The sequence below is a fragment of the Maniola hyperantus genome, chromosome 6 (genome assembly GCF_902806685.2).
Source record: "Maniola hyperantus chromosome 6, iAphHyp1.2, whole genome shotgun sequence".
Classification (NCBI taxonomy): domain Eukaryota; kingdom Metazoa; phylum Arthropoda; class Insecta; order Lepidoptera; family Nymphalidae; genus Maniola; species Maniola hyperantus.
In genome coordinates, this window is record NC_048541.1 from 3,018,453 (window position 1) to 3,046,450 (window position 27,998).

Genomic DNA, 27,998 nt, shown 5'->3' on the forward strand with positions numbered 1-27,998 from the left:
AGGAGGAGTACATTGTCAGTAAAATAAAATACTTAGACCAAAGTTTCTAATGATAACGAATAACAAAAATGAAGGAATAACCTGCCCCCCAATTGTGTAAGAATAACAATTTCATGGCTATCGCAATCGTCAAGAAATTCTGCCATTTGATTGGCTGTGAAAAAATGTTAACAGCGAAACAACCAATCAAAGGGCAGAATTTCTTGACGATTGCGATAGCGATGGCCGGGTAAATGGTTATTCTTACACAATCGGGGGTAGTTCTGGTTATGATATCATTTTACATGTTCAGGATATTTTGCATTTAAGTAGAATTTAATAACTGTTAACGGTGTTAGCACTAAGAAATTAAACAAGTTTATTAATGACGTTTTGATAGTTTTGCATTAAACGCGCGTTTAACGCTTGTTTAAATTTATTGCTGTAAGATAAGACCATTGTAGTTTTACCTACTTGAGTTGGGGCCGATTTCACCAACGTGAAATAAGTATTATCTGAGAGTGAAATTTTGGCAGGTTTTCAATACAAAAACTTTCATTATTTTAGCGTTTATACTATCGTGAGTGATTTCCATTATACATGTCTCACGCCCGGCTTTACTCACGTCCCTGAGAAAAAGAACCCCGGATGGGTTCGAAACTAGTCGGGCTAGCGTCGACTAAACACGTGAGTAAAGCCGGGTGTAAGACACGTATAAAACTGTCATTACCCAATTTATTCCTTGGTTAAACGTCATTGAACGTTGGTGAAATCTGCACTAAGTAGATAAGTTTAAAAGTATAAATTAAAAATAAAGTTCTTTGTTAATGTATTTATACTTGGATAAAAAATAAAGTAAAAGCTGTTATTTTATGCTAACTCACTGTGAGTTCTGTATAAATTGAAACACCTAAGTAAGTTTTTACTAGTTTATTTTACTTAAACCTACCTATGACGTACCTACTATATGACGTTTTGTCGGTGTCAATGACAGGGACGACGCTCTACAAATCTGCTATCTCCTTCTATATGTCGATGTACAGTACGCGGACCCTGAAAGTAATGTACATCGACCTACGAAAATACGAAACCATATTTTGACATTGATGCAGGCGATTCGCAATCGAGCATTCGCAATATATTGTTTGATCGTGGTACGTACGAGTAAAACTCGCGCGAACTTGCGACGATCGCGTAATAGCGTTGTATTAGGATGACGCCTTATCTTATACCTATTCCTATGCGTTATTCTATAGTTCCATTGTTCAAAAATACATCACCTTTGTCAACTTTCGTGACGCTCACTGTAAAAGCCAGGATCTATTTGTTGCCTAAGTAATACAGACAGTTTTTGTCTAGCACGTGTATATTTTGGATCCAAATACAAATTATTCGATTCCTCATCCTCTAATATGTGATTGTATAGTTCCACGCCATGGATTTTACCCCAGTTCCTGGTAAAGTCTGTGTTATTAAACGACACCCATTCAGTGTATCTATATCTCTTAGTTCTTATTGTATAACCCATTATTTTTATATCCTTTAACCTCGGTTTATCAGAGTCAAGCATTGGATATACACTTGGTCGTGGATACTGAGAAATCGCAAAGGATTTTCGAGTATATGCATTAATTTTGCGATTTCTCATTAATGGTACTAGACTTTTTCCATCAAAACATAAGGTTGATTTGTCATTAAAGCCCTTACATTTAGGTGTGGATATTTTTAAGCCCACAAGTTCTACTAAAGTTGGGAAAATGTCAATAAGTTCGATGGGGGTAGTTATGGATTTTGGTTGTAACCCTGGCACTCTGAATATTAGAGGCACCCTCAAAGCCACGTCGAAGTTGCTGTATTTAGCCCAAAGACCATTTTCTCCTAATGACCAACCTGAAAATAAGTTTGGAGTAAGTAAAATAAATAAATAAATGCAAAACACCAAAAAAAACCGGCCAAGTGCGAGTCAGGCTCACGCAATGAGGGTTCCGTACTACAGTCGTATTTTTTCGTCATTTTGCACGATAATTCAAAAACAATGATGCATTAAAATGAATAAAAATCTGTTTTAGAATGCACAGGTGAAGACCTTTCATATGATACCCCACTTGATATAGTCACTCACTTCGAAAAAGTTGAAAATACAATTATTAGTTCATGACCACAATTTAATTTTTTTGTGTGGTCTAACCCTAAATTCACGGTTTTCAGATTTTTCCCAAATGTCAGCTATAAGATCTACCTACCTGCCAAATTTCATGATTCTAGGTCAACGGGAAGTACCCTGTAGGTTTCTTGACAGACAGACACAGACAGACAACAAAGTGATCCTATAAGGGTTCCGTTTTTCCTTTTTAGGTACGGAACCCTAAAAAGATAGCCCACCACAGCACCTGGGGAACCAAGGAGCCAACCAAAGTATGCTCCCTGGTTCCCCGAGACCCAGGTACAGGTAGGTACCCACTTCTTAAATCTAACTTAATATCTATTTCGGCTGAACGGGGCGCCGCACTGCCTCAGCTTGATATTTTCAGGTACGACCTACTGATATCACGGTTTAGTATTAAACTGATTTATGTTTATTTTATAAACGGCTTCGATCGTGGCTACAATCTTGCTGACAAAACTGCAAACTTAAAAGAGGCATTTTTCCAAAGCTTAGCTAAAGCACGTTTCGTCTTAGATACTAGATGATTCCCACGACTTCGTATATAGGTTATTATAACTTGGTAATAATATTATATAGGTTATTATAATGAATAGGTTTTGTAATCCCGTGGGAACTCCTTAATTTTCCAGGATGAAAAGTAGCCTATGTCCGTCCCCGGGATGTAAACTAACTCTGTACCAAATTTCATCAAAATCGGTTGAACGGTTGACCCAACCTGATTTATTAACCTGACGGACAAACAGACAGACACACTTTCGCATTTATAATATTAGTATGGATTGAATACATACCATGATCGCTAGTAAGGACGACAATGGTGTTGTTATCGACATGTCTGATCAATCGTCCTATAAGGTCATCCACATACAGCGACGCGGCGTAGTAACTCTGCCTGATTCTCAACGCCCATTTTGGAGGCATTGTACCAAATGGGAAGGAAATGTTTAGGGCCGCTATATCGTCTCTATGACGGACGTCCGTCCAAGGGTGCCAGGCTACTGATGGCATTTCTTTAGGCATATGAGAATGGCTGGGAGGTTTTACTTCGCTGATCGGAATTCTTTCTGAAAATGGTTTATTATTAATTACTAGCGACTTCGTTCGCGTGGAATTAGGTTTTTTTTAAATCCCGTGGTCGAACTCTTTGATTTTCCGGAATAAAAGTAGCCTCTGTCACTCCCCAGGTCTTTTTATCTATACACAATACACATGCAAAAAATCACGTCAATCCACGACGTGATTGAAAGACAAACTAACAAACACACTTTCGAATTTATAATAAGGGTACTGATCTCTACCGATCGCTTACAGTTACAAACAAATGTATGCTGCAGACTCTATTGCGCTGTGGGTGTGCTGCAATGGTCGACCAATCAGAACGCGTCTGTCGCAGCAAGTACCACGCCATACCTACTATAAGTACCTATAGCACAGAATATGTAATAGTACTAACGTACCTATAGTGTGTTCGTTTTCATATTTAAAACTAAATTATGCCTGCGATTGTCCGGTATTAAATGTAGACTATTTAAGTCCCTTTCTACGATATGTACAACCTATCTCTGTAGCAAACTTCGATCATCATCATCGTCATAAATTCATCGCCCACTCACTAAAAGGGTTTGGCCATAGTCTACCATGCTGACCAGGTGCGGATTTGCAGACTTCACACACCTTTGAGAATAGGTATTATGGAGAACTCTTATGCAGGTAGGTTTCCTCACGATGATTTCTTTCACAGTTAAAGCAAGTGATATTTAATAGGCTACTTGACAATTTTTTTAAGTTGGTCTTAAATGGTTAATATTTGTCCTATTATATCAAAAAAATTAACACTATATTTTTTTGCGCCCTAAAAACCGTAAAACTTTAATTTAAAAAAATATTTTTCTTAGACAGGTGAAAACACTGTCGGCCATGTTTGGCCGATAGATTATCTGTGCTCTGACGTCATGCATTTGTAAACAACAGTATAACCACAGGGTTAACCACAGGGTTATACTGTTGTTTACAAATGCATGACGTCAGAGCACAGATAATCTATCGGCCAAACATGGCCGACAGTGTTTTCACCTGTCTAAGAAAAATATTTTTTTAAATTAAAGTTTTACCGTTTTTAGGGCGCAAAAAAATATAGTGTTAATTTTTTTGATATAATAGGACAAATATTAACCATTTAAGACCAACTTAAAAAAATTGTCAAGTAGCCTATTGCATAACACGCACATAACTCAGAAAAGTTAGAGGTGTGTGCTCGAATCGAAATCTGTACCCCCCCCCCCCCCCGGGCCGCGTCTAAAAGGTCAACGTCTTAACGACTGCTTTCATCTATTATAAGTATATAGAGAGAACTGCTCACAGATTACGCAGAGTCGGTAGGCAGTTGTGTCAACTGCATTCCAAATTTTGCAGTCCAAATGCAGACTGACTGTGAAGCACTAAGTGTTTCATCAAAATTGGTCCAGTAAAACCAAATCTGCTCTTAGCTCTACAACTTACTGAGATATTGGTGAGGGTATCTTAACGGAATATGCGGCTTGTGAAATCCAACAGCAAGAAAGAACGGCTTGCTCCTGTCTTTTTGATTTAAAATATCAATAGAATAGTTTAAAGTTTCCAAATCAGGTAATGTACTATCCGGCTGAGTCTTAACAGTAACTGGGCATATCAGATTACTTTGCAGTTTTTTAGTTCGTTTATCCTTACAAACGGCTGAATTTTTATACTTTTCCTCTGGAGGGTGGTATGGAATTTCAGACCAGCTGTAAGGATAGTCGTCGGTAAAATTGGAACTTTTTCCCGGATGAAAAACTTTTCCAACTGAATAAGTATCGAAGCCAAACTCTTTGAATAACTGCGGCATAGTGGAAAAGTTCCCAGCAACATCACGCCAGTAGCTGTAGAAATCGTATAGGTGTAATGCATCTGGTCGACGACCTGTTAGTATCGAATTTCTACTCGGAGCGCATAATGATTGCTGAAAAAAAGAAAATCACAAAAATTTAGGCATAATCAGAAAATCCAAAAGAGTAATATGTATAACTTAGCTTATGCTCGCGACTTCGTCCGCGTGGACCACAAAAATTTCAAACCCCTATTTCACCCCCTTAGGGGTTGAATTTTCAAAATCCTTTCTTAGCGGATGCCTACGTCATAATAGCTATCAGCATGCCGAATTTCAGCCCGATCCTTCCAGTAGTTTGAGCTGTGCGTTGATAGATCAGTCAGTCAGTCAGTCACCTTTTCTTTTTATATATTTAGATTTACCTGCGCAAAAGCATTACGAAATTTAATGCCTTTTCCCGCCAATTTTTGAATATTTGGCAAGTACACTTCCTCTTCCGTCAGATATCGCCAGTCGTCAACAAAAATAATCAATACATTACCCTTTAAAATGTTATTTGTTTGTGTAAATGAATTAACTGTTTTAGCACAAAATAGTACATAGAAAAATATTGAAAAAAACATATTTCACCATCACTTGGCCATAAAAAAGAGTATTTCTTATTTCTTAGATAAATATGCCTACTATCTCTATGTGAATTGTGATCTCTATGGGTATGTCGCATAGAGATGTACCTATTTTGTATTTTGTCTTTTCTACCCTGCGTTTTGCGACCACAGATCACTTATAAGCGTACGACAAGGTTCTCTTGGCACTTGAATGACATTGGCAGGGGGGCGCTGTTGGAGAACAAAGGCTTAGAATATTCAAATAAGAACAAAGGGGACACCATCGACTTAGGAATACATCCCTATCACTGTCAAAATCTTAAAAGTCAAAATTAAACTCTATGGCATAAAAATGAGAACGCTTTTTGATTAACCATAGATAAAAGAAAAAACGAGCCGAGCAGGACCCCTATCGGTTCATGGCGTCCCTTTCTCACAATTGCCACACCGCAAAAATGTTTAGTAGTTAGTAGAAAAAAATCACAATAAACAAAAATGCAGTTTTTTAATACGATAGCCTTTCACCCTACCGGCAAAGCCGTGCCGCCAAGCCCATTGAGCGTTCTTGGACGATGCCGTGTGGAAAACGACAAGAGGCATGGGTTTAGTAAAGAAAAAAACTGCCATATCCCTTCCAAGTTAGCCCCACCAGCCTACTGAATCGCTGACTCAGTGTCTAAAAAAAGAATGATAGCCACCAAGCTCATTTGACACAATTGATTTTTAATCAATTGAAAGTTTTCTACGAAAAATTATCTTACTGTCTGTAATGAAGCAGCAATGTAGAACCACCAAATGTCAATTAATGAGCTCGGTGGCTATTATTCAGCGTAACTGAGTTAGTGAATTTTTAATTGTTGGACTAGCGCATTATCTCCACCGGCTTAAACTCCGCGACACAATATACGGATACTTCTGCTCCTCAGATACTATGCAATCGGTTGAGCATGTCCTGAAAAATACGCGCGCTTCAGTGCATGCAAGTTAGAGCTGGAGTTCGAGGTTGACTCAGAAATTACAACCTCGAACTTTATAGATTAATAATACTAAATTTAAAGTAAGTAGGTATAGATAGTAACGTAGTAATATTATAAAAGTACTAACAACTAATATTTACTTACATCACTCAAGGACTTTGAAACATAACGAGTACAATTCTCAACTCTTCACGGGCTATTTTAACTTTTTGAGTCAAATTCCATGTCAAAAGTAGGAATTCCTTATTTAAAAGGTGAACCATACTTTTGACATGACAGTTGGCCCATAAAAAATGACGCGTGAGGGGTCATTTTTTACGGACTATACAAATAATTATCAGGGAATTTTCTGGTTAAATTATTTGACACGTTTCTAAAGTTACCCGTAACTGTGATCATGGTAGTAGTTAGATTCAAAACTATCAACACTGATGATGATGAAGCAATATTGTCTGTGGTTGTCACACTGGCATGTCAATCAAATATGTCAACAGGAAAGGGACGCATTCATAGGATACGCATTGAACACCAGTTCTCTTTCGGCTCGCGTTACTGGCCTTAGTAGGCCTTCTAGGTGTACTACGTAGTTGTACATACAAATTCTTTGGGGGACACTTGACTGAGCTTGACGGCAATGTTAGTTCCGATTTTCGCCACGCGCCAAGATAGCCTTGTCTCTGGCCTTGTCGCACTGAAGTCTGGGCTTAAGTCTGGGGATACGACACAAAGAGTTATGTACCTATCAATAATCAATAGATAACCATACTCTTTACTTTTGTTAACTGCTTTTACGGTCCTGGACTCCAGTCTTTTGGAAGCCATAGTCCGTGCATAGTCCATACCTTTAGCTTTGCAGATAATAAATTCTCATTGCTAACAAACAATAATTTATATTAAAATTTCATCTTTTTTAACCATCATGTTTTTATAACAATAATAACCAACTTTATTTAATAAAAAAAATAATTTAGATAACACACAACCTTTTGCACACTTTCGTCATCATATGGTTCGATTTCTATATACACGTACACCTCGTCACCCACACAAAGCCAAACGATAATCACATCCACACAAATAAACAAGTTTTTGACCACTGTACGCGAGTGTCATTCGAATTTCGATCAATCAAACCACAAAAGTTCAAAACATCTGTTGTTGTGTTTAGTATTTTTAATTATAATTTAATTCTTGCTTAGATAAATTAATTTACAAAGCATTTTAACCAAATTTAAGCGAGTGTTTGAGTGAGTGCCGTAATATTTTTCTTATTGTTGTGACGTCATTATTTTCGACTGGCAGTAAAAACGACGCAATTACACCATTTACTTAATTGAAATGGAATTAAAATGAGCCATATATTAATAAACGAGGTAAGTTTCATGTCATATAAGAGCGAATTTTCTTAGTTTTGTTGGGAACCAAGAGGTCGATCGATTCGCGATCGTATCGTATTGTCAAAACGTTTAGCTTACATCGATTTCCTTTGTCCTCGGTCCCTAAGGTTTGCCTTTGGAATCTCTGCACTCAAGTAAGCTGTATGTGGTCGACTCAGTACATACCTACGTGTTTAACAATGCAGCACCAGCTTTTTTTCACAGTATTTTCTTTAGCTTTCCTATAAATAACAATAATAATTAGGTTTGTATTGCAGTGGTGTTGTTTATTTCTGTTATTATGTAATCTCACACTTTAACAGTGTTTTGTTTTCATTAAGACTTAAAAGTTTTACCTATACCTACATAATTTGACAACTGCTTTAGTTTTTCACTTTATTTACCAATAAATACATAGGTCTGTATGTACTTGATTTGTTATTATTCATTTTAACAATGAATGAGTAATAAATTCTGTTTGATTAATTTTACAAGCACTGTATTCTTATGTACAACTTACAACTTTTAAACTACAACGCTACTATTAAGTACTGACAAATACTTTTTTAAACAAAGTAAATATTAAATTAAGTATATTATTTGGTTGAGGGAAAAATAATATCCATTTAAACTTTTAAACAATCACTTGTGTGTCTGTCATGTCATCTGTCACAGTCAATTTGCTCCGAATCGACTGGACCAATTAAGATAAATCTTAGTACACACATGAATTTCTGTGACCAAAACATGAACATGTAATGTACTAATACTAAATAGTAATGTAAATAAATGATTTTTAAATACAAGGGTCACTATTGGGGGCCAAATTAGAAAATTAAAAAGAAAAAGTTTTACAAACTGTACTGTATATCAAATGAAAGGGCTTGGTTTGAGGGTTTAATTTGTTTCAATACTTAATTTAAATAATAAATTGTTTCTAGTTACTTAAGAAAATAGATGACATTTAGATTACAGGAAAACCTATAACAAGTGTATGTCTCAAAAGAACATGGCAAATCTCTTAATGTTGTTGCACAAACTTACACATTAATTGTACGGAACACTCTATGCAAGTTCAACTTGCACTTGCTCGGCTTTATTTGAACCACATTATGGTCTGTGCAGTATTAAGATGGTCGAAGTTCATATTATTTTGACCACTTGGTTCAAAAATTATGTTTCTTTATAAAGAGTCCACCTGTCCAAAGCTGCTAATAAAGAAAGTTAGTCTGTAAAACCATCCAATTACATATTTTGTGCACTTCATTATAAAGATTCAACTGTATATTGTAGTTGTAAAAATCTGCAAGAAAATCAGTAAATTGCATCAGAATTTTCTGCAAGAAAATCAGTAAATTGCATCAGAATTTTATTTATATAATTTTTAGGTTCTTTTCTATGAGACTATTAAAGAGAACAAGTTTTATTTATTTTTATTTACTGTGTAATGTCAAATGTGCATTGTACTAATTTAAGTTATTATTAAACTAAAAGACTTCAAACTGGTTTTTAAAATTGCATGTCTTAAAAGATAAAAAAACTATACTTATTTTAACATGTTCTCATTTTGATTTATTTATATTGTATGCATCCATTTATCACAGACTTAGTGTTATCTTCCAATTTATGATAGCTCTCGCTTCAGTTCATGCAACAGAACAGTTAACACTAAAAGCGGCTATGCACTGCATCCAATCCGAATCCGTTAAAATACTGATATTAAAAACTCTCGACTGTCCCGAGGCTTCTAAGCCTAACTATGCATTAGTTAGTGTTTATGTTTTTGTTGTAAAAGGCAGTGTTAAGCGATCAGCATGTCGGCGGAGTCGCCACGACACGCGCGTTCGGGCGGGCCGCTCACGGTGCCGTCTCAGCCGCCCAGCGACCGCAGCATCATCGACGCGGTGTCCGGCTTCATCAACGACGTCACGCTCTCCTCTTCCTCCACTGTTGATCCTAAGGACGTTATACAGTGGGCAAGGTAGGTCACAGTGACCATAATTCCTACAAAAAATAGAGTAAGCTGCCCATTAACGTTTAAAGGGGCTATCCTGCGAGCTATGCCAACTATAGTACGCGACAAAGATGGCAATGCACACCCGCAGAGCCCCCGCGCTAACCTGGTTATAAATGCGAAAGTGTGATTTGTTTATTGGTTTGTACTTTAATCACGTCGCAATAAAGCAACAGATCGACGTAATTTTTTGCATGGGTATAGTTAAAGACTGGTGTATCATAGGCTACTTTTTTGTGTGTATTTGTTAAACACACACACACAGTTGATGTGATAATCTTCCCCATAGGTTCGAAACAGCAGACATAAACGAACCAACGCCGGAAGGGGACAGCGACAACGACGTGCCGCCGCTGCTACTGATCCTGGGCTACGGCGCGGGCGTGCAGGTGTGGCTGATCCCGCCCGCGGGCGAGGCGCAAGAGGTGCTGTCGTGGCGCCAAGGCACTGTGAGGGTGCTCCGTATACTGCCCACTCCGCAGCACGGCGACTGCTTTGCATCGAAGAGGCCCCTCATCGCCTTGTGCGACTCCGCGAGTCCGGGCCCGGCGTTTTGCTCACTCAGTTTTATATCTATCCGTGGTGGAGAACAGGTAACTTCTATTTATTAATAAAATTATTGTTGTTTATGATATACTAGCTTATGCTCGCGACTTCGTCCGCGTGGACTACACAAATTTCAAATCCCTATTTCACCCCCTTAGGGGTTGCATTTTCAAAAATCCTTTCTTAGCGGATGCCTACGTCATAATAGCTATCTGCATGCCAAAATTCAGCCCGATCCATTCAGTAGTTTGAGCTGGGCGTTGATAGATCAGTCAGTCACCTTTTCCTTTTATATATTTAAAGAAGAAAGAAGATAAGCTGATTCCTAGTTCCATGTTAATGATACTGCGAATGTAATCACGAAACTATACTCTAAGTCTGAAACTATAGAGAGAACTATAGAGCTTAATTTGACTTGCGCATACTTTGCTTAGAGTTATAGCAAGACAAATTTATGTTGGAGGTATAAATCTGTTTTGTTTAACAGTGTTCAATAGAATCTCTATTTTAATGTGCGAATTTGAGAATAATACATTTTTTCACATCTTTTCGTAAATTACTTGTACATTCTAGCTGGAATATCAACAATAAAAAATGCATTAAAAAAAATGAGAAAATTAAAGAGTTCCCTCAGGATTTTTAAAAAAGTAAATCACGCGAACGTAGTCGCGGGCATCAGATAACATGACAACATTATATTAGTATGGATTGTTTTAGGTGAAAAGCATCAAATTCAAGAACCCAATACTAGATGTTCTGGCGAACAAGCGCTCCGTAGTGGTCTCGTTCTCGGAGCGCTTCGCTGTCTTCGACGCGGCCACGCTGGAAGACAGACTCGCCATCACCACGTGCTACCCCTGCCCTTGCCCCTTGGGGAGCAATTCCCCTATTAACCCCCTCACTTTAGGGGACCGCTGGCTCGCGTATGCTGATAAGAAGTTGAACCCGTCGAAACGGAGCAGTGGGGGGTGTGAAAGTGAGTAGATCTACCGTCTCTCTCATAAAATTTAGACTTTAGACATATAATCGTTCTACTACAATATTTTGCGAATTTTTGAGGGTTTTTTAGGTGGAAACTACAATAACTTTAATGATTGAATATGTGGGTTTTTAGGTGTAAAATGGAAAAATTTTAATGATTGAAAACGTGCATTTTGGGTCTTTAATCTAAATTCCTCATGAAAGAAACACGATTGAATACAATTAGGTCGGTCTATAGATTTTTAAAAAGTTGCTCCAAATATCTAGATTTTTCGTTTTGATTAATTAATTTTTCAGTAGTTTTTTTTAGGTATGTAGATAATCACGATTTTCAAAAATAATATTATCTAATTTATTTTTTGTTTATACTTTTTATCCCGAAAAATCAAAGAGTTCCCACGGGATTTTTATAAACCGAAAACCACGCGGACGAAGTCGCGGGCATCATCTAGTCCTTTTATATATTCAGATTCTGGACTTTTAACTTCACGAAAATCAATGATAATCAAATAAAATATTAGCGTAGAAGTAGAATTATAGATAACTCAATAGCCTTTGCAATAAATGTTAATTTGAATAGTGTTATAATAGTAAAAGATAATATCTTGCGAAAATACCAACAGAAATGCGCTTCCTTTGTCTTTATCGATCGCTTGTACAGACTGCAGACTGCAGAGGCCAACGGCTGAGGCTGACCTTATTCATTATTGCACTACTGCATTTTTATTGTTTTAATATTCACAACTAAACAAGCGTTACTATTAATGCACTAGTTGGCAATTAATTATAACTACCTAGACATATTCTCGTGCCTCCGCCCGTATAATTCACAGACTGATTTCACTTTCACTTCCCTATTCTACACTAGTTAATGCTCGCAACTTCGACGCGTGCATTTAGGTTTTAAACATCCCATATATGAATTCTTTGATGTTACGACATAAGAAGTGTTTTTGTCTGTCTCCAGTTTTCTAAAAATTCTGCATCACCATCAACTCAAGTTTCATTGGCTGACACTCCCTCATTGGCTAAAATGCGCAGGTGCAGCAGAAATACCATAAGTTTAGCCAATCACAAAAATTGCAATTGCAGCAATTTGATAATAAATAATCATTAATCACAACCTTTGTGCTAGCCTTTCGGAAAACCTTATACTTACTGCTCTTTGGGGTTTGAGAACGTCCTGAACCTCCATGCAATCGTTCGTACAAGCCTTTTGGGAAAGCTTGTTGGACTCCTCTTTAAGGTTTGAGAAAGTCCTAATACTCCATACAATCGTTCGTGCTAGCCTTTTGGAAAACCTTGTATTACTCTTTGGGGTTTGAGAAAGTCCTTAAACTGCATACAATCGTTCATGCTAGCCTTTTGGGAAACCTTGAACTCCTCTTTGGGGTTTGAGAAAGTTCTTAAACTCCATACAATCGTTCCCAGGCGAAGGCGTAACCAGCTATACCGCAACAGTACTTCACGCAGCAAAATCCCTAAGCAAGGGCTTACGGGGGCTGGGCGAGAGCGTGGCTCACAGCCTCGCGGGCGGGCGCAGCACGTCTCAGTCGCCATCGCCGCCGCATGCCGACATCCAGCAGCCGGGAATTGTCACCGTGTTGGACATTGAGGTACGTCTAATAAATACATTCCGTATATACTCTCCATACGTCTTTATTTCTCCAAAAAAAATGGTGACAAAAAGTTGTACATTCTATTCTAGGCCATCTTCAATTTGTTTTTTTTTTAATGGTAATCACTTAACATCAGGTGACCCGCGAGCAGGCGGGTCACCTGATGTTAAGTGAACATTTGCAGCACCAGAGGAACCGCCGACGCGTTGCCGGCCTTTTAGGAATCTGTTGGTCCGCCCCTTGAATAACCCCATGTTGCAATCTAGTGGGAACACCGCCGATGGGAGTTGGTTCCACAGTTTGCATGTGCGTGTAAATATTTTGTAATGAAAACTAAATTTGTAAATATTTTGTAATGAAAACTATTCATAGTTCTGAGTTTCACAGGGCAATGAGGACGAAGACAGCCAAGACTGCGAGGACCCCTGCGATCCAATCGTAGCTCACTTCATAGCGCACTCTGAGGCTATAATCGCCCTGAAGTTCGACCCGAGCGGCATGCTCCTGGTGACTGCGGACCGGCGCGGCCACGACTTCCACGTGTTCCGCATCAACCCGCACCCCTGCGGCCCGAGCCTGGCCGCCGTGCATCACTTGTATATCCTCCATAGAGGCGATACTACGGCTAAAGTGCAGGTAAAAGGCCAAAACATGCCTGCGTTGCGACATCAGCCATTATCTGGGGGCTCGCACGACGCTTCGCAAAAACTTACAGATGGATTCGCGTCGCTCATTCTTCCGATATTACTTCTTTACTTTAGAATAACAGAAGTGCTACACGTTTCTTGCGATCCATGACACTGGATAAATCCTCTATAACAAAAAATACGTCCAGTCTCTACTGGATACGATCACATGGCTTCTTTGGATATCCGAGCCACTGCAGCAACACGCCTTGCGGCGCGAAATAGCATCGCAACACAGTTACTTGTGCTTCGGCCCAAAGCCCGAAACTTTCTGCGAAGTGAAGTATCAAAATATAACAAAAAAATCATTCAAGAGGTATAGGATGTTTGTTGAGGTTACATTATGATTTCACAGGACATAGCGATATCGGGCGACTCTCGCTGGGCGGCCATATCGACGCTGCGGGGCACCACGCACGTGTTCGCCATCAGCCCGTACGGCGGCGCGTGCGGGGTGCGCACACACACGCAGCCGCGCGTCGTCAACCGCCTGTCGCGCTTCCACCGCTCGGCCGGCCTGCCCATACACGGCGCCCCCTGCGCTCATAGCCCTGTGAGCAACTGTAGTACAGTATGTACATAGTAGGTACTGAGTAGCCATATCGACGCTGCGGGGCACCACGCACGTGTTCGCGATCAGCCCGTGCGAGGTGCGTTCTTCAGCCGCGCGTCATCAACTGACTGGCGCTTCCACCCATGTATGGGGCTGTCCTATACACGGCGCCCTCTGCGCTCATAACCTTAAAATTGTTAGGATATTAGGCGATTTGTGGAGTAGTCATATCAAAGCTGGTCTGTATAAACTATAAAGGTGTAAGTGTGCGAAACTCATTGTCTCTTTCTTTTTCGCTCTCATTTGCACTAAGTGAGGCAGATTAAGAGTGAGTTTTTTTTTTTTAATTTAGATGTTAGCGCTTGCCTAGAAGATGCCTATTCACTCTTGACTTCTATTGGGTGGCCCAGGACACCTCCCGGCTTTTTATTTATTCAGATACAAGTTAGCCCTTGACTGCAATCTCACCTGGTGGTAAGGGATGATGCAGTCTAAGATGGAAGCGGGCTGACCTGAAGGCGTATGGCAGTTTTTATTATTTTCAATGTAAGATCTATAATGATTTTTCATCTACCCAGGTTTGTGAGGGCATGGGCGCAGGCGCGTGGTTCCCCAACCCTCGTTTGCCGCCCTACCCGCAGCCAAACAGCAGCACCCCGCTCGCACAACTGCGCCCCACGCATAACCTAGCCACAAACACTATCACTAGGACCAGCTCGGGTGAGTCCTATATACCTATTAGTTACGCTATCATGACGATGGAGTCGTTTTTAGGGTTCCGTAATCCGTACCTCAAAAGGAAAAACGGAACCCTTATAGGATCACTTTGTTGTCTGTCTGTCAAGAAACCTACAGGGTACTTCCCGTTGACCTAGAATCATGAAATTTGGCAGGTAGGTAGATCTTATAGCTGACATTTGGGGAAAAATCTGAAAACCGTGAATTTCGGGTTAGATCACACAAAAAAATTAAATTGTGGTCATGAACTAATAATTAGTATTTTCAACTTTCGAAGTGAGTAACTATATCAAGTGGGGTATCATATGAAAGGTCTTCACCTGTACATTCTAAAACAGATTTTTATTTATTGTTATGCATCATAGTTTTTGAATTATCGTGCAAAATGTCGAAAAAATACGACTGTAATACGGAACCCTCATTGCGCGAGCCTGACTCGCACTTGGCCGGTTTTTCTCTTATAGAACCTATGGCAGCGGCAGTATTTAGCGAAAATTTCGTTTGTGAGATTTAGACTCTAAAGTAAGTGATTGAAAAGACCTATGTCGACATCTAGTTTGTACGTTGTAAGTTACTTCCCGTAAGATTGTGCAAAGTATCCTTTTATTTTTATTTTTATTTCATTTTTAACCGACTTCAAAAAAAGGAGGAGGTTCTCAATTCGTCGGAATCTTTTTATTTTTTTATTTTTTTTATTTTTTATGTATGTTCCCCGATAACTCGAAAACGCCTAGACCGATTTTGAAAATTATTTTTTTGTTTGAAAGGGTATACTTCAAAGTTGGTCCCATTTCAATTTGGTGAAGATCTGATGAACATCTTCGAAGATAGATACTGGAACTCCTCAACGGATAAGAGTAAATTGCTCGCGATCAGTGTAATAGCTTAGTAAACAGTAGACTTTTAACCAGTCATAGCATAATTCCATGGGGCCACTAAAAATTGTGAAATAATGTTTTTTTACAAAAAAAATAAAAACCGACTTCGTTACACAAACACTAAAAATTGAAAAATAATTTAATTTATTACCGAATATATTATGTATACAAGAGTTAATATAGTTCCATAATAATATTTTTTGGGGTCGGTGCCAATGAGGTGCCATTGTGGAGTCCCATAAAAATATGAAGTCTAGACGATTCGCGCAGCTAAAGCTAATTGGCACCGGCACCAAAAAGTATTATTATGGAACTATATTAACTCTTGTATACATAATATATTCGGTAATAAATTAAATTATTTTTCAATTTTTAGTGTTTGTGTAACGAAGTCGGTTTTTATTTTTTTTGTAATTTTTTTTTTAAACAATATACACTTACAGCCTAAGCCAAATCGTGTACATGCAAAGTTGTAGAGTAGCGTCATCTAGCGTCAATATGTGGACTGTGGAGACCGCAGCAGTGTATTAAATATCTTTGGCGTAGACCTTATTGTCTTAAGGCCAAAAACTATAAGGATCCAGGTAACAATGTGCTACCTGAGAGGAAATGCCCGGGCAAGGAGGCCCAGCCTCGAGGCCCGCACCCCGATTGACTTAGGTCGATCGAGAAGACTCTTCAACAGTATTGAATTAAGTAATTTTTGCAGGTCGGCAGCGTTTATCTTCTGTATCGGAAGAGAACGGCTCGGTGCCGCTACTGGCTCGCGTGTGCTTCGGTGTGAGCGGCATCACAGGCCGAGCGGCGTCCGTGCCGCTTTACTTGATGGCGGCCTCTGGCGCTCTGTTACACCTGGCGCTGCATCCTCGTCCCGCGCGCAGTGAGTATACTATCTTCTGTATCGGAAGAGAACGGCTCGGTGCCGCTACTGGCTCGCGTGTGCTTCGGTGTGAGCGGCATCACAGGCCGAGCGGCGTCCGTGCCGCTTTACTTGATGGCGGCCTCTGGCGCTCTGTTACACCTGGCGCTGCATCCTCGTCCCGCGCGCAGTGAGTATACTATCTTACTATTATTAGATATTGAATTATGTATGGTGCTAAATAACTAAGTATAGTTATTGTTAGTTAGTGATTTTTTTATGTTTCCGTGTATTTTATTAGTTATCATTAGTTTAGTTATCATTAGTTTATGATTCCGTGGCGTCACCCGGTTCAGGGTACCAGCTGAAAATCAGCGCTGTATGTTCTTGTGCAACAAGGCATACAGCATAATGCTGAGCTGGGACCCTTTTTTCGGGTTGTGCCACACAATATGACAGTTTGTTCCGGCGCTTTTTTTGCTTGTTCTCAGGTGGAAGAAGCGCCGGAATAACCAGCTCTTAGCTTTAAGTTGTAATGTGTGGCACAATTGCATAAATAAACGTCTTTTCTTTCTTTCTTTCTTTCTTATAAGTTCCGCAAATTGCTATTGCGCTGGAAACATGTCTCATTTACATCGAAATGACGTCATTTTGACATCCGCCGAAATAAAAATATACCATCAGCTCGAAACTTCAGTCTAGTGCTGACGTTGCTAAAATGGCGGCCACGCGCTTTAGCAACTTATACCCTGTCCCTAAACAATGCTGGCTTACGGTTTTAATATGGCCCACCACCAGTATCACCTATGCTGCAAAATAGACGATCAAAAAACTTTTTTTACCAGTGATTTAAAATTTTGTATCTATGTCCTTTCCCACAATTGCATTGTTTGGCTGAAGAGATCGCTAGATAGTGATAATGCTGCCAAATTGTAGACAACTGCTATGTTTTGTGTTCAAATTCAAAAATTAAAATTCAAGGAAAGTATCCATACGTATTTTTTTTTTTTTTTTTTTTTTTTTTTTCAAACATTTCATTAGCCTCAAACTTCTTGTTGCTAGGTGTGCCGAAAGAAAAGATCTGCGACGAGTCTCCGATAGAGTTGGAAGTGGAGGCGATGGCTCAGTGGCCGCTACAGAGACCGCCGGCCGCCGCCGATCTGTTAGCGCCGCTGCCGCCCTCCAACCCGCTCCTACAACCGCTTAGCTGCCGGGTGAGTTCAACACAACATACACACGACTTAGATACGACATCGACACGAATAGATAAGCTATAGACCGATAGAGTTGTGGTGGAGAAGTGGAGGCGATGGCCGCTACAGAGTCCGCTTGCTGTCGCCAATCTCTTAACACCACTACCACCTTCCAACCGGCCGCCGCGCCGGATGAGTTAGACACGATATAGCCACGACATAGACACGACATAGAAAAGAATAGGATACAAGGATTTTGTATGTGACAATATTCTGTTTGTTCCAGAGATGTGCAGACATGTGCATGAGCGAGGAAGAGCGCTGGCTGTCTCAAGTGGAAATAGTGACGCACGCCGGTCCGCATCGACGACTCTGGATGGGCCCACAGTTCGTCTTCAAGACTTACAATAGCACTGGGTATGTATACCCGTCCCTTTCATGCACGTTTAATATGCGTATGAGCGAGGAAGAGCGCTGGCTGTCTCAAGTGGAAATAGTGACGCACGCCGGTCCGCATCGACGACTCTGGATGGGCCCACAGTTCGTCTTCAAGACTTACAATAGCACTGGGTATGTATACCCGTCCCTTTCATGCACGTTTAATATGCGTATGAGCGAGGAAGAGCGCTGGCTGTCTCAAGTGGAAATAGTGACGCACGCCGGTCCGCATCGACGACTCTGGATGGGCCCACAGTTCGTCTTCAAGACTTACAATAGCACTGGGTATGTATACCCGTCCCTTTCATGCACGTTTAATATGCGTATGAGCGAGGAAGAGCGCTGGCTGTCTCAAGTGGAAATAGTGACGCACGCCGGTCCGCATCGACGACTCTGGATGGGCCCACAGTTCGTCTTCAAGACTTACAATAGCACTGGGTATGTATACCCGTCCCTTTCATGCACGTTTAATATGCGTATGAGCGAGGAAGAGCGTTGGCTGTCTCAAGTGGAAATAATGACACACGCCGGCCCGCATCGACGACTCTGGATGGGCCCACAGTCCGTCTTCAAGACTTACAATAGCACTGGGTATGTATTGCTGTCCCCTTCACGCACGTGTAATATGCATATGAGCGAGAAGGAGCGCTGGCTGTGTCAAGTGAAAATAGTTACGCACGCCGGCCCTCATCGACCACACAGGTCGTCTTCAAGACTTATATAAATGTGAGTCTTATACAAAACTCGTAAAAAAATAGGTTCCGCAAAAGGCAAAATTAGAATTCATTTAATCATAGTTATAAAACTTCTGGTTCTATAAAACAATTTATTAACGTACAGCACGCGGTCGAAAGTAATGTATATCGACCTTTAGGAGGAGATAGTAGATTTGTAGAGCACTGTCTCGGTCGTGAGAACCGACAAAACGTCATATAGGTATGAGTGACAGAGACAACGCTCTACAAAGCCGAAATGTCATTCTAAAGGCCGATGTACATCACTTTCGGCCGCGTACTGTTGAGGTGTATCCGCGGCCTAAAGACGGCGTAGGTGAACGTAAGTAATTGTTTCAGCTCGAACTCGTCGTTGTCAGAGGTGGAGGCGGTGGAGGTGGACACGAGCGCGGCGCGCGGCGCGGCTCGCTCCACCCCCGTCAACATGCCCGGCGTCAGACCAATCGTGCCCGTACTCATCGACTCCGGTTCCGCTAGTGAGTTATCTAAATATATAAAAGGAAAAGGTGACTGACCGACTGACCGACTGAATGACTGACTGACTGACTGACTGACTGACTGACTGACTGATCTATCAACGCACAGCTTAAACTACTGGACGGATCGGGCTGAAATTTGGCATGCAGATAGCTATTATGACGTAGGCATCCGCTAAGAAAGGATTTTTGAAAATTCAACCCCTAGGGGGTTAAATAGGGGTTTGAAATTTGTGTAGTCCACGCGGACGAAGTCGCGAGCACAAGCTAGTTTTCAATAAATCTATATGGGTGTCATCTCCGTGGTTTCTCGGAGCGCTTAATTACGAAACTGACGTCCATTGTCGAAGCCAAGATGGCCGATTTGTTATACGTACAATGACAGTGTAATAAGGCTCTCTTGGCACTTGAATAACATTGACAGGGGGGCGCTGTTGGAGAACAAACTTAGAATATCCACAGAATATTCAAACAAGAACAAAGGGGACACTTGACGGCAACGTTAGTTCCGATTTTCGCCACGCGTCAAGATAGCCTTGTCGCACTTTAGCGTATGCCCGCGACTTCGTTACTACACACACTACACAAATTTCAAGCCCCTATTATGCCCCCTTAGGGGTTGATTTTCCAAAAAATCCTTTCTTAGCGGAGGTCTACGTCATAATAGTTACATATCTGCATGCCTTTCAGCCCGATCCGTCCAGTAGTTTGAGCTGAGCGTTGATAGATCAGTCTGTCAGCGTTTGCTTTTATATATTTACACTGATGAATTGATGATGCCCGCGACTATGTCTGCAGTCTGTGCTATGACACTGTCATTTTTGGCTCTATTGTTTGTATGCGATTACGCAACAGAGAGAGCGCTATATTAACTTATTTCCGCGGATAGAGTGTAGCAAATAAATAGGCAGTCTGCTAAAGTAAGGGTTCATGTGGACAGGTTCGCTCGAACACTCCCCATCCGACAGTTTCCGGCGCAAGTCCCTGCTGGCGGAGAGCGGGCGCGCGCCCTCCGTCTGCGACGTGCAGCTCAGAGAGGACCTCGCTGAGGCTATGAAAGAGGACCACGGTAAGGCTTCTGTTCACATTCTAACGGCCTTACCGAAAACTTACCAAAAAAATTTGAACAAGTTTAACATCTGATGACTGAATTGACGTTTTGGGAGTTTTTGTATTGGAAATCTGTCTGGTTCAAGTAAATCTCGTTTAGCGCTTGTTTGAATTTTTGTGGTAAGACCTTGGTCTTTTAAATTGTTGAAAATAGAAAGAAAGAAAAACATTTATTTCTTAAATTATGCTACACATTACATCTTATAACTAAAGAGTTGGTTATTCCGGTGCTTTTTCCACTTGCAATCAAGCAGAAAAAGCGCCGGAACACATTGTGTCATGTGTGAAAATATACTTACCTTCTTTCTTACGTTATTAACTTGTGCTTTTATAACATATCGGTTTATCGATAATTCAATCATGAACTAATGGAGTTACATATAGGTATGATTTTAACTGTTTTATTAGTTAATTACATATTACCATGTATTTACACATTCGCCCTGCATGTATACGGCGCGGCACTCACTGTTAGTGACATGTCGCGCATGATATCAACCACTTTGCAGTTGCAAAACGAGAGCGGCCGAAGCCAAAAACGTGAACAGGAGGCTCGCGTGCGGCTCTCACTCGGTGCGCTCTCTTTGGCGAATGTGTAAATACACCTTAACAATATTTGCTACGTCATGACTTCATAAGCGTTAACATCGTAATCGGTGAAGTGACACAAGACTGAAGCATTGCAAGTGGAGAAGTTACCGAAGAAAGCTTAATTAACACACAACATGAGAGGGCGCGACGCGGCACGCGCGACCGCGCCCGACCACGTAAGTCCCGCGCCCTCTCATGCGGTCCGCCCAGCTCTATACCGAAGCCAAAGGCACCCGATACTTCTTTTTGGCTTTCGAATTAACTCGTCCACTACATTGCTTTTTTCTAAATCCATTTCGGGTCTACGCTCGAGCGCATCTTCCGACTCCAAACGTCTCGATGAGTCGGATCGTGCGCTCGTCGCCCGGTGTATATGAACTAACGTGGTTGCCTTCGGTTTGGTATAGGGCTGCGGGAGGGGCGCTCGGAGCCGCGGGCGGCGTCGAGCGCGGGCGTGGAGCGCGCGGTGGCGCCGCAGGGCACGGTGGTGGCGCCGCTGCGCACGTCGCAGCCGCCGCTGCTCGACCCCGACGCCTACACGCGTTCCAACGACGACGAGGGCGCCTTCCGTCCCGTGGTGCGCGCGCCCGCGCCCCTCGCGCCGCACCTCACCGCGCAACCGCTGCCTCACTCCACCACCATCCCCGTGCAAAGCGTCTCGCCACGAGAGCTTTCCCCGGAGGAAGAACCACTGCCGCTCAACACGGACGTCGTCATCCCGGCCGAACTCACCGGCGTCCGCTCCTGGCTACCCGCGACAGACCGCATCGACTACGGCACCGAAGTCTTCGAAGAACGAACCGACACCTACGACTTCCATGACGAGAAGTACACTTTGCCCCCCGAGAGGGCAACGATGCCCGATGTAGCAAATTTAGATAGACCTAATTTAGATGTTAAGGATATCTTTGTAAATAAAGATCTCGAGCGTGATAGTGCGACGTGTGATAGTGTGCGCGACAGGGTCTCGGTCGCCGAGATGGAGCGAGAGGATGTATCGAAATCACTGCCAAAATTGAATCGAGCGCCGGATGATATTCAACCGGTGGCTCGACCTAGATTTAAGAAATCTCCCACCACCAAGTCAGTTAGTGATAGAGCTGCTAGTGGCCTTAGTATTAAGAGTAAAGAATCTACAGATGACTCCGAAATTAATGTATCCAAAAGGGAAGAGGAAGCTTCGAAAGTGAAAACTGTCACTGAGGTTAAAAAAGAAGTAGTTAAGACGACTAAAGATGAAAAGACGCATTTGCAGAAACCCGTTAAAGATTCAGAGCCAGTTGTAGTTAAAAAAGATTTCTCTCTAATCGAGAAAGATAGTAATGTTATTACGGAAATGCCAAAATCTGCTAAAGTATCGACTGAAAAGCAACGTGAAAAAGAAATAAAAACGGAGGAGCAAGCTTGGGATATGCTTTTGAATGAACCCGGAAATTCTGTGAAATCAAATAAAGAACTATCATGTTCACCAAAAGATACTAAAGTAGAGGAAACAAAAGTTAAACCTAAAAAGAATCGAAAGACTAAGAAATCGGAAGAGCAACAGGCAAAAGAAGATGATGACAGTTTCATTGAAATACATGCGATAGAGGACAAGCATCAAATATTGAGTGGAGATCTAGTGTCCATTTCAACACCATTTGAAGAAATGGAAACCTCTTCTTACTTGACCAAGTCTAAAAAACAACGCGCATCAAAAAGCAGAACTCCTGAAAGAAAAGATGAGAATGTAACAAAAGCTGATAATACCACTGAAATTCCAAACGTTACTTGTACTGGCACGACAAAAAAAATAAACCATAACGAGAGCCTTTTCAGTGAAACAAAATCCTATGCGCAGTCTACTTCCATAACAATAGAAACCGTCGGCGATTCTCAAAATAAGGAACCAATTTATTCTGATACTATGAATTTTCTCGATTCTAAACCTGCCACATCGCTTTTCGCTAAAGAATCTCCAAAATCTGTTAAAAGTAAATCGTCGTCTCCAAAACTTGATGGTCGTAAAACAGGAAAGACTTCTGAAATTGAGGAAAAGGAGGTTTATGTTATCAATACAACCGAAGATGATTTTCCAGAAATACAGATAACACGTGGCAACAAAACAAATAAAAAATCACCATTGCTGTCGGAAAAGAAAAATCACGAAAGCGATAAAGTTGAAAAACCTATTAAATCTTGGAGTTCCATTGCAGCATCTAAAAACGTTAAAAAGGACGAAGACATTGAATCTAATGTTGAAACGACCAAGAAAGATGATACCCAAGATGCAGCTGCTGTTTTAGAGTTCAATAAAAAGTCAGAAATATCTTTGCAAGAAAAACTTATGGAACTTTGTAAAAGAACCGATATTATGGTGGCCGAATGTGATGCCCCTTCCGACCTTAATTTCGTTGAAGAACACCATTCAGCTTTGCCTGATTTACCACCATTAGAACCGCTGGGTTTCGGTTTGGACGACTTCAAACTCGAAGTTATGAGAGACAGTCTTTTAGAAGAAGATCAAAAAATAACTAGCCCCATATGCAAAATTAACATTGACGATATTCTTTCATCAATTAAAGATACTACAAAGAAAGCAATCGAATCTAGTACTTTCAATCTGATCGATATAGAAAAAGTGCCAACGCGCAAAGAGAAAGGGTTCAACGTTGTTGAAAGTGACAAAATTACATCCCAAGAAGTTAAGTTGGATGATGATACAAAAGCCGAAAAGGATGACTTAGAAAAATCGTCTGATGATGACATCGCGTCTCCCGCGCTATCGGCTGACAGTGATAAAGACGATAAGAAAACTTCTGAAGCTGCTAATACCAATTTAACTTCTAAACAATCGAAATCCAAAAAATCTCGCAGAAAGAAAAAGTAATAAAAATCGTGTTCAACGTTTTTGAGCTTGATGATATTTTAAGCTATGCAGTTTACAGTTATTAGTCTTATTAGTGAATATTACAACTATTATTGTTGTAACTTTAGATTAGCAAATGAATTTTAAAGTGAATATGCACAGATAAAACACAAAAAAAAATCCTTACAAGGTAAAATTATAATTCTTTATAATATACGGTATATGATACTGATAGCTCTTAACAACAATGTTAAGAAGAAATTGTCAGTATATAACTGTTGCAAATAAAAATTATAAACAAAAAATTTAAAAAATGTAGGAAAAACAATAAAAAATGTCGACTAGATTTCTTGAGTAGATATTATAGTGAAGTAAGGTTAAATTCGAAGCCAGTTAACTTAAGGCGCAACGCATATCTACGGAGTAGAGTGGAGCCGAAGCGCAGCGCCTTTTTTAATAAATGTCAAAATCTTAAACTCAGCTTTATTGACTAAGTCACATGGTCGAAATTGGAATAATGTAAACATGACGCCCGTCTACGCCGCACTCCGCTTTGAGTCGCTGCTGTTACGTTAAATTGAATTAAGCTGAGTTTATGAGTTTATTACGAAGCCGAAATTAGCGGACTCTCTTTCTAAAGATCGATGTTCATCACTTTCGGCCGCGTACCGTAGAGATTGTTGATCCAAACCCGTCTAAGCTCAAGAAATCTGGCACAACCACTTTCAGTGCTCTAAGTAGGTACTTATTTTGCTTAATTTATTTAGATTAAAGCCATTTTAGTTTTACACAAAACTAACTAAAGCAGAACTAAGTACTTAGTTCGTTTAGTTGACATGATCTTGTTTTCATCTGTTATGCCATTGAATTTTAGTGCGTTTAGTTTAAGTTTTGTGTAAAATATCATTGGTAGTACGTAGTTTTAGTTAAAGTCTATTTTCTTCGCGCAGTGCACTACATCTCAGTAAAACTATAGTTCGCGACAGGTCAAGATGGCAATCGGGGTGGGGAGGCCCCGCACACCCGCTCAGCTCACGTCTCACGCGCTAACCCGGTGCGGGATATAGCGCGAGTGACGTGTGGGTATGCAGAGCGTCCCCCCGCCTCATACCCCGATTGCCATCTCGACCTGTCGAGTACTATACACGAGGCCAGTACAGAAAAAAAAATTGCATTAGGAATTTCGCAATTTAGCGCTGTTAGAAATGGTGCACGTTTGTACACGAAACTTAAATTAAACTAAATTGAAAAGACTAAAATTGTGCTCTTCTTTTCCTTACACTCTTCATGGAAAAGGATAGCACTACGTTTAGTCCTATTTAGTTTAGTTTATTTGTACACGACCGAATTAGTACCATTTTTGACTTAGATAGGTATTTACTATTTAGTAGAATCTCACTATTCTTAGAAAAGAGTATCCACTAATGACGTAACGAATTTTTGAGAAAAAATAATTTTATCTTTATTTTTATTTTTAGACATATTTGTATTCGATAAAATTTGTTTATTTCAAGTGCAAGAGCTATTCAATGAAATGATTTTAATTTTTTATTTATTCTAAATAAGTATACAAAATGTATGTACAATCTATTGTAAATTATCATGTTATAATATGGAATATTTATACATGAGTATTTATTATGTTACCCTGTGTTTATTTCATTGCATTATGGAACTATTGAACATTATGAAAGTCAATAAGTATAAAATACCCTTTACGGTAATCAATAGTTAACATAACGAAAACCATGTATAAATTGTACATTTTTGGAACATACTCACTTATAAATATCTAGTCTCGTTTTATTTTATACATCACATATTATGATATTCTTAGTATTTTACAATATCCGCCATATTGAAATTAGGATGGAGGAAAATAGCTAAACTGTAATTACTAATTATACTTACGATCAAACAAACTGGTATTAAATAAATTAGTACCTAAATTAGATTTTCTATCTACAGCGGCTATTTTCTTATAGGACCGGACTCCTATTATTTTTACACAACTGTTGGTGATCCTTAAAAAATCATTTCCAAAATGAAAATACTTCTCAAAAAGATATTTATACTATAATCACCGATTTAACGATCAAGGGTTTTAGGTATTATTTGCCAACTGTTTTGAAAGTAATAAAAAAGTAAAACTGTTTTTATAGATACTTTTAATAATATTACCAATACTAAAAATTGAATATAATTGTAGTTAACATTAAATGTAATCTCTATGTACTAATCATGCTGTTATAATAATATATTTACGTAAAATATTGTATAGAATACCTCAGTATTATTTGCTATGTTGTTTTTTAAAAGTTCCATAATTATTGTGACCAAGTCATTTCATTTTTGGTATATAATACCGTGACCTACTGCTGTCTAGATGTACAAATTCTGTGTAAAATCGTTGCAACGAGTATTATTTATTATGTTTTGTTCATATTGTGGCTAATTCCATTGTTCACAATCTCTAAACTAAACTAAAGTGACACATCTAAATCTATTGCTATCCGTTTCATAAAGTTGCTTGCGGAAAAGCATGGCACTAGATTTAGACCTGTTAATTTAGTTTAGTTTAGATATTGTGTACAAAGAGAATCGGCCCCATTATTAGTCTTAATATTATGTTAAATCATGACAAATATTTATTCTTTATTTTTGTCAAGACACATGGGTAACCTGCGTTTAGGCAATTTTTTATTGATTTCCTTGTTATATTGTAAATGCACTGGTGCATTGTATATAGGTATATTTTATATTTTAAATAACATAGTTATTATAACTTCCATTTATTTAAAATGATCAGGTTTTTAAAATACTTTTGTGGTTCTTATGGGTGCATATTATAGACATTATGCAAAACATATCAACGCCAACAAAATTTTATTAAATAAATATTGGACATTTAGAATTGATGTCAGTCGTTTTATAGTAAAAGTTGTGTACTTATTGTTTTCAACCGATTAAAATTAATCAATTAATGATTTAGGAAATAAAACTATACGTGTTAAAAGTAACGTTAGATTGAGAGTAAAAATGCTTATAAGTTATCGAAAATCTTTACTTACTTCTCTACCAAAAACCGGGTATTGAATTTAATTGATATATTAGGTACCTAAAACTTAAGCACCTAAATTAACAAATACCCTGTTTTACCAAAGGATTCTCATAAGAATATTATTAGGAAATTTAAAACGAAGAACTATTATTTATATATGATAATGGGATACATATTAATATTTATTTTATAAAACATTTTTATCATCTACTTTTCTGTACCTTGAGATTTCATCTAAAACATTAAGTATACTTAAATAAAGTACCTACCATAATAATTATTAAATACAATACAATAATATTATAAAATAAATTGAACAGTCCAGTTTGTCAGTAACGTACACTTCTGTATTATTAATTGCTGCTTAAGATTAGTCTTTTTGACGAATAATATTCTAAAAAATTGAAATTTATTTTTGAAATTTTACAATAATTATTATCATCTAAGCAAAATTATTGTACACCTTTTCAACTCCATGATATTATTTTTCTATATTGTAATCGAAATATTCTGAATATAATACTATACGTAGACAAATTTATTAGATTTGGCACCACTGTAAGAGTACATGTGTTGATAATGTTATGGAGTGTTTAAAAATCTTTAGGAAAATAAAAAAATGACATTTAAACAACCAAGTATTGCCTTTTATTTAACGACCGATTTGTACTAATAGCAGTTTTAAACCATAAACAGAAACAAACTAAAACTCAAGTTTCTC

General features: G+C 39.3%; 3 protein-coding genes across 5 annotated transcripts in view; 1 reads left to right on the top strand and 2 right to left on the bottom strand.

Moving 5' to 3' along the window:
- Positions 1 to 168: 168 nt before the first annotated feature.
- Positions 169 to 8,566, bottom strand: Ids (iduronate 2-sulfatase). 3 transcript variants are annotated; one of them, XM_069499291.1, is made up of 5 exons: positions 8,319 to 8,566; positions 8,139 to 8,194; positions 4,646 to 5,123; positions 2,938 to 3,210; positions 169 to 1,869 (listed from the first exon to the last, which is right to left on the bottom strand). In XM_069499291.1, the coding sequence occupies exons 3-5, from the start codon at positions 5,007 to 5,009 to the stop codon at positions 1,265 to 1,267; spliced, it is 1,242 nt and encodes a 413-aa protein (XP_069355392.1). In that variant the 5' UTR covers positions 5,010 to 5,123; positions 8,139 to 8,194; positions 8,319 to 8,566; the 3' UTR covers positions 169 to 1,264. The 3 variants fall into 3 exon arrangements, with proteins under 3 accessions (XP_069355392.1, XP_069355391.1, XP_034825342.1); XM_069499290.1 differs by having other exon boundaries at positions 8,052 to 8,194; XM_034969451.2 differs by lacking the exons at positions 8,139 to 8,194; positions 8,319 to 8,566 and adding an exon at positions 5,414 to 5,712.
- LOC117982930 (neurotrimin-like) overlaps positions 5,211 to 27,998 on the bottom strand; it is a 563,100-nt gene continuing 540,312 nt past the window's right edge. Inside the window, exon 9 of the transcript XR_011236864.1 lies at positions 5,211 to 5,386. The gene's annotated coding sequence lies outside the window, so the exon portion shown is untranslated. The remainder of the gene's footprint in view (positions 5,387 to 27,998) is intronic.
- LOC117983004 (titin homolog) lies at positions 7,639 to 27,915 on the top strand. The gene is made up of 14 exons (XM_034969458.2): positions 7,639 to 7,949; positions 9,748 to 9,933; positions 10,256 to 10,559; positions 11,230 to 11,488; positions 12,925 to 13,109; positions 13,500 to 13,748; positions 14,154 to 14,351; positions 14,930 to 15,071; positions 16,677 to 16,847; positions 17,889 to 18,040; positions 18,306 to 18,436; positions 19,531 to 19,667; positions 20,608 to 20,736; positions 21,776 to 27,915. The coding sequence occupies exons 2-14, from the start codon at positions 9,767 to 9,769 to the stop codon at positions 24,235 to 24,237; spliced, it is 4,686 nt and encodes a 1,561-aa protein (XP_034825349.1). The 5' UTR covers positions 7,639 to 7,949; positions 9,748 to 9,766; the 3' UTR covers positions 24,238 to 27,915.

Excerpts from the sequence above, each read along its gene's own strand:
- Ids (XM_034969451.2), bottom strand. The coding sequence starts at position 5,614 with ATGTTTTTTTCAATATTTTTCTATGTACTATTTTGTGCTAAAACAGTT. Across the intron at positions 5,124-5,413 it reads TTCGTAATGCTTTTGCGCAG|CAATCATTATGCGCTCCGAG; the intron begins GTAAATCTAAAT and ends TCTTTTTTTCAG. Across the intron at positions 3,211-4,645 it reads ATACCCTCACCAATATCTCA|AAAGAATTCCGATCAGCGAA; the intron begins GTAAGTTGTAGA and ends AACCATTTTCAG.
- LOC117983004 (XM_034969458.2), top strand. The coding sequence starts at position 9,767 with ATGTCGGCGGAGTCGCCACGACACGCGCGTTCGGGCGGGCCGCTCACG. Across the intron at positions 15,072-16,676 it reads TATCACTAGGACCAGCTCGG|GTCGGCAGCGTTTATCTTCT; the intron begins GTGAGTCCTATA and ends TAATTTTTGCAG. Across the intron at positions 19,668-20,607 it reads CATCGACTCCGGTTCCGCTA|GTTCGCTCGAACACTCCCCA; the intron begins GTGAGTTATCTA and ends TCATGTGGACAG.